The sequence below is a fragment of the Ceratotherium simum genome, chromosome 37 (genome assembly GCF_057802395.1).
Source record: "Ceratotherium simum simum isolate JZ-2026a chromosome 37, ASM5780239v1, whole genome shotgun sequence".
Taxonomy (NCBI): domain Eukaryota; kingdom Metazoa; phylum Chordata; class Mammalia; order Perissodactyla; family Rhinocerotidae; genus Ceratotherium; species Ceratotherium simum.
Window position 1 is genome coordinate 29245644 of NC_141936.1, and position 12321 is coordinate 29257964.

At 40.0% G+C, this 12321-nt stretch overlaps 1 protein-coding gene across 1 annotated transcript; it reads left to right on the forward strand.

Annotated features, from left to right (window-relative positions):
* The first annotated feature begins 2774 nt into the window (after window positions 1-2774).
* On the forward strand, window positions 2775-6943 carry LOC147912328 (olfactory receptor 2T29-like). The gene has a single exon (XM_087424940.1). The coding sequence runs from the start codon at window positions 3949-3951 to the stop codon at window positions 4909-4911; it is 963 nt and encodes a 320-aa protein (XP_087281066.1). The 5' UTR covers window positions 2775-3948; the 3' UTR covers window positions 4912-6943.
* The last annotated feature ends 5378 nt before the right edge of the window (window positions 6944-12321 follow it).

The window sequence follows — 12321 nt, forward strand, 5'->3', positions numbered from 1 at the left end:
TCCCCTTAAATCAGTCCCTTTAACATTTCTTGTAACACTGGTTTCTTGGTGACAAACTCCTTTAATTTTTGCTTATCTGGGAAAATTTTGATCTCTCCTTCCATTTTGAACGATAACCTTGCTGGGTAGAGTATTCTTGGCTGTAAGTTTTTTCCTTTTAGCACTTTAAATATATCATGCCATTCTCTTCTAGCCTGTAAGGTTTCTGCTGAGAAGTCAGCTGATAGCCTTATGGGGTTTCCTTTGTATGTAACTTGACATTCTCTTGCGGCTTTTAGGATTCTCTCTTTATCTTTAATTCTGGACATTCTGATTATGATGTGTCTTGGTGTGGGCCTCTTTGGGTTTATCTTGTTTGGGGCTCTCTGTGCCTCCTGTACCTGGATGTCTGTTTCCTTCCTTAGGTTAGGGAAGTTTTCATCTATTATTTCTTGAAATAGATTCTCTGCCCCCTTGTCTCGCTCTTCTCCTTCCGGGACACCTATAACACGGATGTTAGTGCGCTTGATGTTGTCCCAGAGGTCCCTTAGACTGTCCTCACTCTTTTTAATTCTTTTCTCTTTTACCTGTTCACCTTGGGTAATTTCTTCTAGTCTTTCTTCCAGCTCACAGATCCGTTCTTCTGTATCCTCTACTCTGCTTTTGAGTCCCTCTAATGAGTTTTTCATTTCCAGTATTGTATTCTTCATTTCTGCTTGGTTCTTTTTTATATCTTCCATTTCTTTCTTGACATTCTCACTGAGTCCATCTATTCTTCTCCCCAGATCAGTGAGCATCCTTAACACTCTTAGTTTGAACTCTCTGTCGGGTAGGTTGCTCATTTCTGTTTCACTAAGTTCCTTTTCTGGGGTTTTGTCCTGTTCCCTTACTTGGAATGTATTCTTTTGCCTCTTCATTTTGCCTCTTTCCCTGTGCTTGTGTCTACGTATTAGGTAGGTCAGCTACGTCTCCTGCTCTTGGATAGGTGACCTTATGTAAGTGATGGCTTAGGAGGCTTCCAGTGTGCTTCCCTCAGTTCTCAATGTTCCAGGGGTGACCCCTAAGTGGGCCACGTGTATCCTTCTGCTGTGGCCTGTTTGCTCTCCCTGTAGGCGCCCAGGGAGGCTGAGTTATGCTCCTGGCCAGCTGTTGTAATGCTCAGCTGCTTGTAGTTGTTGTGGGCCCTTCAGTCTCTTTATCAGCTGTGGGGAGCCCCAGCACAGTTGGCTGCAAGTTCTAATACCACATTTGTGTTGCAGTATTTCTTTTAAGTGAGTAGGCCCCCACCGTGGCAGGTTGTTAGGCTCAGGGCCTTACAATTGCTGTAAGCCTCTAGCCTATTAGGTCTCTTGTCAGCTCTCTGAGGATTGCAGCTGGGTGGGGCTGGCCTCAGGCACAGGAGCACCCAATTGTTTCAGGTTTTGGAAGGTGGAGCAAACCTCCTATGTGGGTCTTTGAGAAGTACAAGTCTTCTGTGGCTGAGAAGCCCTGCCGCCCACAGGTCCACACACACAGTCAACACAGTCCTCGCCCGTGTGAGCGCCCCGACCTCCCCAAGTGGACCCAGTCTCTCCACGGCGGGAGCCCCACACACTCTGCCACCGCCCCACACTCTCCACCCGCTCCTTGTGCACACCCTGCCCCGCTCAAGTCAGCTCAGTTGCCAGGCTGCAGAGAATCCAGTCACCAATCTATGCAGGCCCACACGTTGCCTGAGGGCTTGTTGTTGGGTGGGGCTAGTCTCTAGGGTGGGCTGCCTGCCCTGGCTGAGCTGGATTAAATCGGTGCTCTAGCGGGTGGGGCAGACCCTGGGCTAGCAGGTCTCAGGGAGAACTCCAATGGCGTCTGTGTCAGCACGCTCACACCAGGCCACAACAATGGCCGCCGCCAATGTCCCAGTCCCTGGAGAGGTCTCACCCCTCACCGAGATGCACTCAGGGCCTATTAGGTGAGTCTCTTGTCACCGAAGCACCGTGCACCTTTCTTTCTGGTGATTTTAGGATGCTTTCTGGAACGGGTGAGTTTGTGCGCGGGCCCTTTAAGAGCCAGTTTTAGTTTCTTTGTGAACCGGGTTTTCTGGGGGTGCTACTCAATGCTTTAGCAGCAGGCAAAGTCAGATATTATGCTGCTGGTCTCAATTGTGCTGGGTCCACAAAATGCCCACAGCGGGGGCGCTCCCCGGCTCAGGGCCCCGCGCCTCCAGGGAGGCTGTGTACCTGTGAGCTGCTCCCGGCGGCCGTGAAGCTGGCGGCTTGTGAAGGTGGCGTTTTTCCTCTCCAGAAGGGAGTCTCTGCCTCTTCTACCCCAGTTAGGATTGTCCGTTGTTGCAGGAGTTCCTCTTATCCAGTTTTCAGTTCTGTCTCAGGGGTAATTTTTCCACGAGTAGTTGTAAATTGGCTGTGTCCACGGGAGGAGGTGAGTTCAGAGTCTGCCTACGCCGCCATCTTGACTCCCAAGCCTCTGATGATAGCCATTCTAACAGGTGTGAGGTGATACCTCATTGTGTTTTTTATTTGCATTTTCTTGATGATTAGTGGTGTTGAGCATCTTTTCTTGTACCTGTTGGACATGTGTATGGCTTCTTTAGAAAAAGGTCTATCCAGATCTTCTGCAAATTTTTTAACCAGATTCTTCATTTTTTGCTATTGAGTTGTATGAATTCTTTATGTATTTTGGCTATTAACTCCTTATCAGATATATGATTTGCCAATATTTTCTCCCATTCAGTAGATTGCCTTTTCATTTTCCAAATTCTTATATATGTGAATAGATACTAAAAGTGGTGAACTGAAGTAATGTATCTTATACTGTAAGTCAATAATAGTAACAGCCATCTGTTACATAGATTCTGCACAATAATTACGGTAGATACTAACTCTTTAAACTAACAGTATATATACTTATTAATCTGTAACTGGTAATGTTCCTAGCACTTTCATCATTTTACTTCATTTAATCTTCACTGCATCAGAGGTCAAACAGTTTTATCCTCTTTTTTGTAGAAAGGACAGGGAAATGGTGGGTAGAGAATAAGCTGGACTCACAGCAGCGGTCCAGCCTTAGTCTGGGCTCTTCGTTGGTGACCCTGGGATATCTAAGGGGCTGATGTTTGGTGCGGACCCCGACCTGCTCCTGTGGATGTGGGGCTGCCCCACACAACCACAGAGCCTCACAGCATGGCCTCATCATACAGAGAAAGGAGGTCCAAACTTTTGCTATGGAATTTCCCTAAATTATGTTTGGCGCTTTCTAAATCTTTCCTATATGGAATATACTTCCCCAGAGTTTTTAAGATCCCAGTTGAATCCTTCAACCAGAGAAGTTGATTCAGTTCTCACTTCTAGAACAAAAAACTCTGGAAATAAGGGGTTTGATTTTTCTTTTTTTCGATGATTTACTTTTTTTGTGTTTGCATAGTGCAGTGATTTTGCAAACTTCTGTACTTTTTTCTTTTGCTGAGGGAGATTTGCCCTGAACTAACATCTGTGCCAATCTTCCCCTATCTTGTATGCGGGCTGCTGCCATAGCATGGCCACTGAGGAGTGGTGTAGGTCCATGCCCAGGAACCAAACCTGGGCTTCTGAAGCAGAGCACACTGAACTCAACCACTAGGTAATGGGGCTGGCCCCAAATTTGTGTACTTTTTTATAGACAAACTACAATCATCAGGAAATCTCATGACCTTGAACTGTGGCATTCTTACTGTAAGTTACTGATTCTTTTGAATGACAGTTGTGAATTCTTAGTTTGTTGTTAAATTTGTTGAACTACAGGTAATTTACAACTCCTACATCTGCAGGTCCATGGAAGCTCCTCCTGTTAGCACAGTTGGGTTGGCATGCATACACACACACACACACACACAAATCACACAGAACACAAGTTCACAAAACATTCATTTCTGGTGATCATATGCCATGAATAATCTGTAAATCTCTAAGCTCTCCTTGGTGATCTAGGTGGAATATCATGGACACCACCACCTGGGCAGCCAACTACACTGGATGGTCAGATTTCTTTCTGGTGGGAGTCTTCAGTCAATCCAAGCACCCAGCTTTCCTTTGTGTGACCATTTTTGTGGTTTTCTTGATGGCTTTGTCTGGAAACACCATCCTGATCCTTCTGATACACTCTGATGCCCACCTCCACACCCCCATGTACTTCTTCATCAGCCAGTTGTCTCTCATGGACATGATGTACATTTCTGTCACTGTGCCCAAAATGCTCATGGACCAGGTCATGGGTGTGAATAAGATCTCAGCCCCTGAATGTGGGATGCAGATGTTTCTCTACTTGACACTAGGAGGTTCAGAATTTTTCCTTCTAGCTGCCATGGCCTATGACCGTTATGTGGCCATCTGCCGTCCACTCCATTATCCAATCCTCATGAACCACAGGGTGTGTCTCCTCTTGGTATCTGGCTGCTGGTTCCTGGGATCTGTGGATGGCTTCATGCTCACACCTGCCACCATGACCTTCCCTTTCTGCAGATCCCGGGAGATCCATCATTACTTCTGTGAGGTCCCTGCTTTAATGAAGCTCTCCTGCTTGGACACCTCCCTCTATGAGACACTCATGTACCTGTGCTGTGTCCTCATGCTCCTCATCCCGGTGACAGCCATTTCAAGCTCCTATTCTTTCATCCTTCTCACCATCTACAAGATGAACTCAGCAGAGGGAAGGAAGAAGGCCTTCACCACCTGTTCTTCTCACATGACTGTGGTCATCCTCTTTTATGGGGCTGCTGTCTACACCTATATGCTCCCCAGCTCCTACCACACACCTGAGAAGGACATGGTGGTATCTGTCTTTTACACCATACTCACTCCTGTTCTAAACCCTTTAATCTATAGTCTTAGGAATAAGGATGTCACAGGGGCTCTAAAGAAAATGTTGAATGTAGCATCTCTCTTTCAAGAAACTAGAAAGTAAGAAATTTGGGTACTAATAATTTGTTTTCCTTCTCTATACACATAAAAAGTTTAGGATCTTATGCCAATGTTATTCCTCAGATTCCCACTATATGATGTGTCATCCCATATTCATCCTTTTTGGAGGCATTGTTTTCCTGTACTGGAAAGCTCTTCACTTTTACACTCCTCTGCATTGAAAATATTTATACAATTTTATCAATGCTACATTTTCTGAAGGTGATAACTGCACGGTTATTCTGTGGAAGAAATTAATATTCTTAGGAAATAGATAATGAAAATATTTAAAGGAAAATGATCATAAGGTGTGCAACGGATGAGTTAGAGAGAGAAAAGTGATGAAGCAAAAGGGCTATAATGCTAATAGATGAATCTAGGTAAAGGGTATATGAGTGTTAATTGTACTGTTACTATTCATGCTACTTTACTGTAAATTTGAAATTACTCCAAGAGTAAAATATCAGACTTTTCTCCCTTTCTTTGAGTTCCTAATTTTCACTTGGTGGCAATGTAAGTGACATATCTTAGAAATCATGCTCATCTTAATGTGGCTGATCATTACTGGGGCAATCCAGTCATTTGCCCATTTTTGTTGAGGGCTACCTTCTTCTTCATGGTCCAACCCTAAAGACCTCTAATGAGTTTTACCTCTCTGAAATTGTTAGTACTGAGTGGTAGATTGAGGACTCAAGAGCACATAAGGTGCTGTGGGAATAATATTAACCCCAGGTGGAAGTAGAATTTAGGGAAGATGCCCTGTGTAAGGTGGTATCTGAGCTGAGATTTGAAGTATGTAACTTTTTTTGCAAACTAGCAGAGGAAGAACATCAAACACTCAATCGTTCATTTACTCAACAACTATTTCTTATGCTATGTTGTAATAAAAATAACATATAATAACTAAATAAGTTTAAAATCTGAATAACACATCCTACTGTCCTCAAGTAATTTCAGTTGTAGGTGTATTTTGTGCAAATAGTTGTAGTAAAATACATAAATTGTTTTGATGCTCATGTGGAAATGGTATAGCTCGTAAGGACACATCAGTTCTACCTGTGACATGTGAGTTCAGCCAAACAAAGGAGGCTGAGAGAAGACCCTGGAGCTCAGTGTTGAATGATTACTAGATATTACCCTCTGATGAATACAAGAGGCTGGTGCAGGGGGCACATGCTCAGGAATGTGATGCCATGGAAAACGCGCAGCATGAGCAAAGGTCAGATGGTTGACTAAGCAGGAGAGGTAAGTGTTCCAATGGCTTCTCCTTTACTGATTCACTTTATAGCATGATTTCTTGCCTTACTTAGGGTTTTACAAGCAGTAGTGAAATGATTATACTTGCATTTGAGAAATGTTACATCTCCAAATGCAATTGGAGAAGTGAAAAATTGGAGGTGAGGAGACCAGGTGAGTGAAGACAGTAAACTGAGTGGTGTTGATCTAAGCAGAATGGACCATAGCTTAATGCCAGCAGGGACTAGGGTACGGTATTTGGGGTAAGCAGTGCTTTGTTGAATGTGATACATAAAACCACAAACTTAGATGCACATCTACAAATTTCCAATTGGCTGTGAGAACCTGTGAACTAACAGTGGTTTTAACAGTACAGATTCCATTTTCCTCTTGACACTCAATTACTTCATGACTGCAAAATAAGGATCTTGGGATTTTGGGAAGCAACATTGGAAAACCAGTTTATAATAGTTTTGTGCAGTCAAACAGAATGAATACAAGGTGTGCTCTCTTTAACAGTTAAAGGGGTTGAGAAGTGTATGTATTATGCCTCAATTTGCTGGACCATAATTATACACACATTTGATGACTCTAATTACAACATCCTAGACATGGGGAACAAAACAATAAAATGTGATGTGGAACCACATTCTTCCAAAGATGACTTTTTTACTCTGTCAAGCAGAAAAAAAAAATTACATAGAAATGTTTTTAGAACAACGAATTATTTTTTAATTAAAGTTTTCAAAATACAACTTTCCATAGCCTCTACTAATAAGGATTCATAAGAACTGTGCAGTTGGGAATTTCTTCTTCAAATTACATATGGTATATAACACTCAGAATTCCTGGATGTTGAGGAACAATTGCTGCTCCGCATTTCTTCTTTCCAGAACGAGCAGAACACATGTCAGAGTTTCTGGCACTCAGTGTACTTGCCTACATGCCGAATAAGTAGCTGTGAATGGAAGTGGTCTAAACTCTTCAAACTTCAAGATGTTTTCGTGTGTTTGTCCTCATGATGCCATCAGCGTTTGGTCAAACAAATCGCTTCCACCCCATAAAAAAAGCTCTCTGGGTTTCCACATCCTCCAAAGGACATTAAGAACTATGACTAGAATTCTTACCAAATTTAGGGGCAAAACAACATGGGTTAGGTGGAGAAGGTTGCATTCTTTTTCACAAATATTCTGCTCTTCAAAATGTGTTCAAAAGTTTGACAAAACAGGAGGAGCAAATTAATTTTTCTGGGGAAGACTCAGGTAATGAGGCTTAATAAACAAAATTAGATGCATTGGAATTCACATTTAACATAATTTTGATTGCCTGTTTTCTCTCTTAGGTTATTATTTTTGACCAAATGGTCTCTGTATCTGTTGGAAACAAAGTTCAGAAAATGTAAACCTCTAATGTTGTGGCTAGGAACTCTGGAGCTGTGTAACTCAAACATTTTTTTTAGTGAGAAAATCAACTATTTATCTGCAACATGCTATTTTAACTCAGCAATCTGTCTTCAGTACCTTACCAGTTCAATGCATAGAGACTGGGTTATATTTCATATGTAGGATAGATATGTTATTAATTTTAAAATAAATTGTTTATTAATAATAATAATAAATTAATGATAAATCATCTATTAATAAACTTATAATCATTTTATTATTAAATAATGAATGTCTTGTACACACATTTTTCTTCACATATATGTTTATTTTTGAAAGAGAGAATCCCAGAAGGGGATTATTGTTCAAATGATCAATGAATTTTATTCAACGTGCTAATTTTTATAGAATAAAATTCTAGACTAATTTAGCTCCCATCACCCATGAATAAAGAGGACCAGTTTCTCATACTCCCATTGTGTTCTATCCTCCCCCTCAGGTGTGTCTGCTGTTCCAAGTCAGCTCTGTGACCAGCGGGGGCTACTTGTCCCTCTGCCTTCCGGGTGGTTTGGTCATTGAGACACCTCGGAGGGTGACTGGAAGGTAGGGGCACACCGAGGTCTGGGTATTTGTTCCCTCAGCAGGTCTCTGCCAGGCTGAGACTGGCAGTGGCCAAATTCCCAAACCTGGGACCCAGCTCTCCGTAGTGTTGTCTTCCCTGCAGCTTCTGCTGCTGTGATTCCTGGAAACTGCTGCTTCTCCTGCTGCCTGTCGGGACAAGGCTGAAGAGAGCTTCCCCTTGCGGGTGCCTTTGGGTCATTCTCCATTCCCTGACAAAAATCCCAGCCCACACTCTCCCCTTTTCTACCTCAATTCTGATGTCATCATTATTGACTACACTCTGCAGACTTTTTCCAATACTATTATTGATTTCATCTAGATTAAATATCTGTTTTTCACTTCTCTAATTTTGATTTGACATCTTTTCATAAGTTCATTGTCCTATATCATTTCTTATGCTCCAAATGAGTCTTCAATAGCTTTGTTTATTTTTTGACTGGATAGTTTGCTACCTGATTTGTTTGCCTCTTATATATTACTAATATTAATCCTTTGTTATATGCATTGTGCTTTTCTACTAGTGAGACGCAACTTATGTTTAACGTTTCCTTGTTATACAGATTTTTTTAATTTTTATATTTTTTTGATTTGTATTAGTTTTTTTTTAATTTTTTGTTTATTTCAGTAACATTGGTTTATAACATTGTATAAATTTCAGGTGTACATCATTATACTTCTATTTCTGCATAGATTACATCATGTTCACCACCAAAATACTAATTACAACCCATCACCACACACATGTGCCGAATTATCCCTTTCACCCTCCTCCCTCCCCCCTTCCCCTCTGGTAACCACCAATCCAATCTCTGTCTGTATGTGTTTGTTTATTGTTTTTTTTTAAATATAGTCAAATATGTCACTTATTCGCTTTCTGGTTTGGGATGTCATATCTTGTTTAGAAAGGCCTTCCTGGTCCCCGATACCTTTCTCTTAACCAGAATTGCCTCCTGTGCTGTTTTTTAGTACATTCTCCTATATTTATGTGTAGATCATTAATCTGCATGCATTTATTTCTAGTATACTGTGACATGCACATCAAATTTTATTAATTATTGATATAAAATTCACGTAAAAATTACTATTTGAACCATTTTAAAGTGTACAATAAAATGGTTTTTAGTATATTCACAATGTTGTCAATCATCACTAACATCCAATTCCAGAAAGAGATAAAGAAACAGAGATAGAGAAAGGGATGGCTGGGTGGGAAGGAATTGGTCTACATGATTGTGGAGTCTAGAAAGTCTGGCATTTGTAGGGCAGACAGCCAGGCTGGAAGTTCAGGTAGTAATTGATGTGTTCTTGAGTCTCAATTCTGTAGGACAGGCCAGCAGGGGGGAAACTAGGCAGCATTTCTGTTACAGTTTTGATGCTGAATTCCTTCTTCTGTGGGAAACCTCAGTTTTGCTCTCAAGGCCTTCACTTGATATAAGACCCACTCACATCATGGAAGATAATCTGCTTTATCCACAGTTGGCTGATTTGATTTTTATTTTTTGATTTTAAATAACCACAGTTCAATATATTAAATGGACAAATTTGCAACCTTAATTCTCTCTTAAACTTTTAAGTCTGCATATAAATCTTTTTGTGTCTAGATTGAGCAGGTTTTAGCAACCACTTCTAAGAGGTCTTTGATAATTTTGTTCTGTTTCTAAATGTGGCTAATTAAACACGTGTCAAACAATTTATAACTTTAATGTTTTGAGTGAGCGGCTTCTCTTGGAGGGAGAGTGAGTAGAAGCACCTGGAGGGAGGCTTCTGGGGTTTGAGTAGTTCTAGGGTTCTTGATCTGGTGCTGCTTACACGATTGCTGGTTTGCTTTGTGATCGGGGGCCTTTTCTGAGTGTGGTATGCCTCAATAAAAATCTTTTTTGTGACATGCAAAAGCTATAGTTATTTAATGTTTACAACTTGATGTGTTTGGATATAAGTATATACCTGTGAAATTATCAAGATCAATACCATAAATTTATTGATCACCTCCAAAACTTTCCTTCCACCTGACTTTTTTGTTCTATTTTGGTTTTCCTTTTGTGGTAAGAACATTTAACTTAAGACCTACACTCTTAGCAAATTTTGAAGTATGTTGTTAATAATAGGCGCTCTTATATACACTGGATCTCTAGGACTTATTCATCTTGTATAATCAAAAGTTTATACCCTTAAACAAATACCTCTCAATTTCCCCTTCCACCTAGGCCCTGGCAACTACCACTCTACTCTCTGACTCTATATATTTGACTACTTTAGATTCCACAAATATGTAAGATCATACAGTATTTGCCCTTCTGTAGGCTTGTTTCATTTAACATTATGTCATCCAGACCCATCCATGTAGTCACAGATGAAAAGATTTCCTCCTTTTTTAAGGCTGAATAATATTTGATTCTATACCACATTCCATATATCATATTGTTTAATCCATTTGTCAGTTGGCGGACATTTAGTTTGTTTCCGTATGTTGGCTACTGTGAATAACAGCCAACGTGCAAAGAACATGGAGTGCTGCTGTCTCATCAAGATCCAGATTTTAATTCATTTGGATATACACCCAGAAGTGGGAATGCTGAATCAAATGGTAACTCTATTTTCAAATTTTTGAGAAACCTACATTTTTTTTCCAAAGTGGCTGCACCAGTTTACATTTCAACCAACAATGTGCAAGAATTTCTTTTTCTCCACATCCTCATCAATACTTAGTCTTCTTTTTTTGTTTCTGTTTTTTTTAAATAATTTTATTTATTTATTTTTTCCCCCAAAGCCCGAGTAGATAGTTGTACGTCATAGTTGCACATCCTTCTAGTTGCTGTATGTGGGACGTGGCCTCAGCCTGACGGGAGAAACGGCGCGTCGGTGTGTGCCCGGGATCCAAACCCGGGCTGCCAGCAGCAGAGCGTGTGCACTTAACCACTAAGCCACGGGGCCAGCCCTGTTTTTTGTTTTTTTTTTTTTTGATAATAGCCATCCTAAGAGGAGGGAGATGATATCTTATGGAGTTTTTGATTTTCATTTTCCTCATGATTAGTGATGTTCAGCACCTTTTCATATATCGACGGGCCATTTGTAGGTCCTGTTTGGAGAAGTATCTATTAAGTTCTTTTGCTTATATTTGTGTTATTTGCTTTTTAGCTATTGAGTTCCATGTGTTCCTTATATATTTTGCTATTAATGCTTTATCTCATATATCATCTGCAAATATTTTCTCCCATTCTGTAGGTTTTACTATTCATTTTGTCAATTGTTTCATTTTATGTGCAGAAGCTTTTGATATTTATGTTTTTATTTTGTAAATACTATTTTATTTTATTTTTTACAATTATTTTCTTGAAGTTATATTGGCTTATAATATTGTTTAATTTTCAGGCATACATTATTATATTTCAGTTTCTGTATAGATTGCATCATGTTCACCACCAATAATATTGTTTTCATTAGTCACCTTACATATTTTCCCTTTTATACTTTTTGCCTTCCCCTCTGTAACCACTAATCTGTTCTTCTTATCTATGGGTTTATTTATTTTCCACATAGGAAAGACATTGTATGGTATTTGTCTTTCTCTGCCTGACCTATTTCACTCAGCATAATACCCTCAAGGTCTATCCATGTTGTCACAATGGTACAAATTTGTCTTTTTTATGGCTGAGTAGTATTTCATTGTATGGGATACTACATCTTTTTTAATTGAGGTAACTTTGATTTATAACGTTATATAAATTTCACATATACAGCATTATATTTCAATTTCTATGTAAACTACACCATGTTCACCACCCAAAGACTAGTTTACCATCCATCACCATACACATAGGCCCTGTCTGTCCTTTCACACTCCTCCCTCTCCTTCCCCTCTGGTAATCATCAATCTAATCTCTGTGTCTAGGTGTTTGTTCATTGTTGCTGTTGTTGTTTTCATCTTCTACTTATGAGTGAAATCATATGGTATTTGACTTTCTCCTTCTGACTTATTTTGCTTAACATAATACCTTCAAGGTCCATCCATGTTGTCACAAATGGCAAGATTTCATTTTTTTTTATACTTGAGCAGTATTATTTTGTGTATTTATACCACATCTTCTTTATCCATTCATCCATTGATGGGAACTTAGGTTTTTTCCAACTCATGGCTATTGTGAATCACTCTACAATGAGTATAAAGGTGCAAATAT

Excerpts from the sequence above, each read along its gene's own strand:
- LOC147912328 (XM_087424940.1), top strand. The coding sequence starts at position 3,949 with ATGGACACCACCACCTGGGCAGCCAACTACACTGGATGGTCAGATTTC.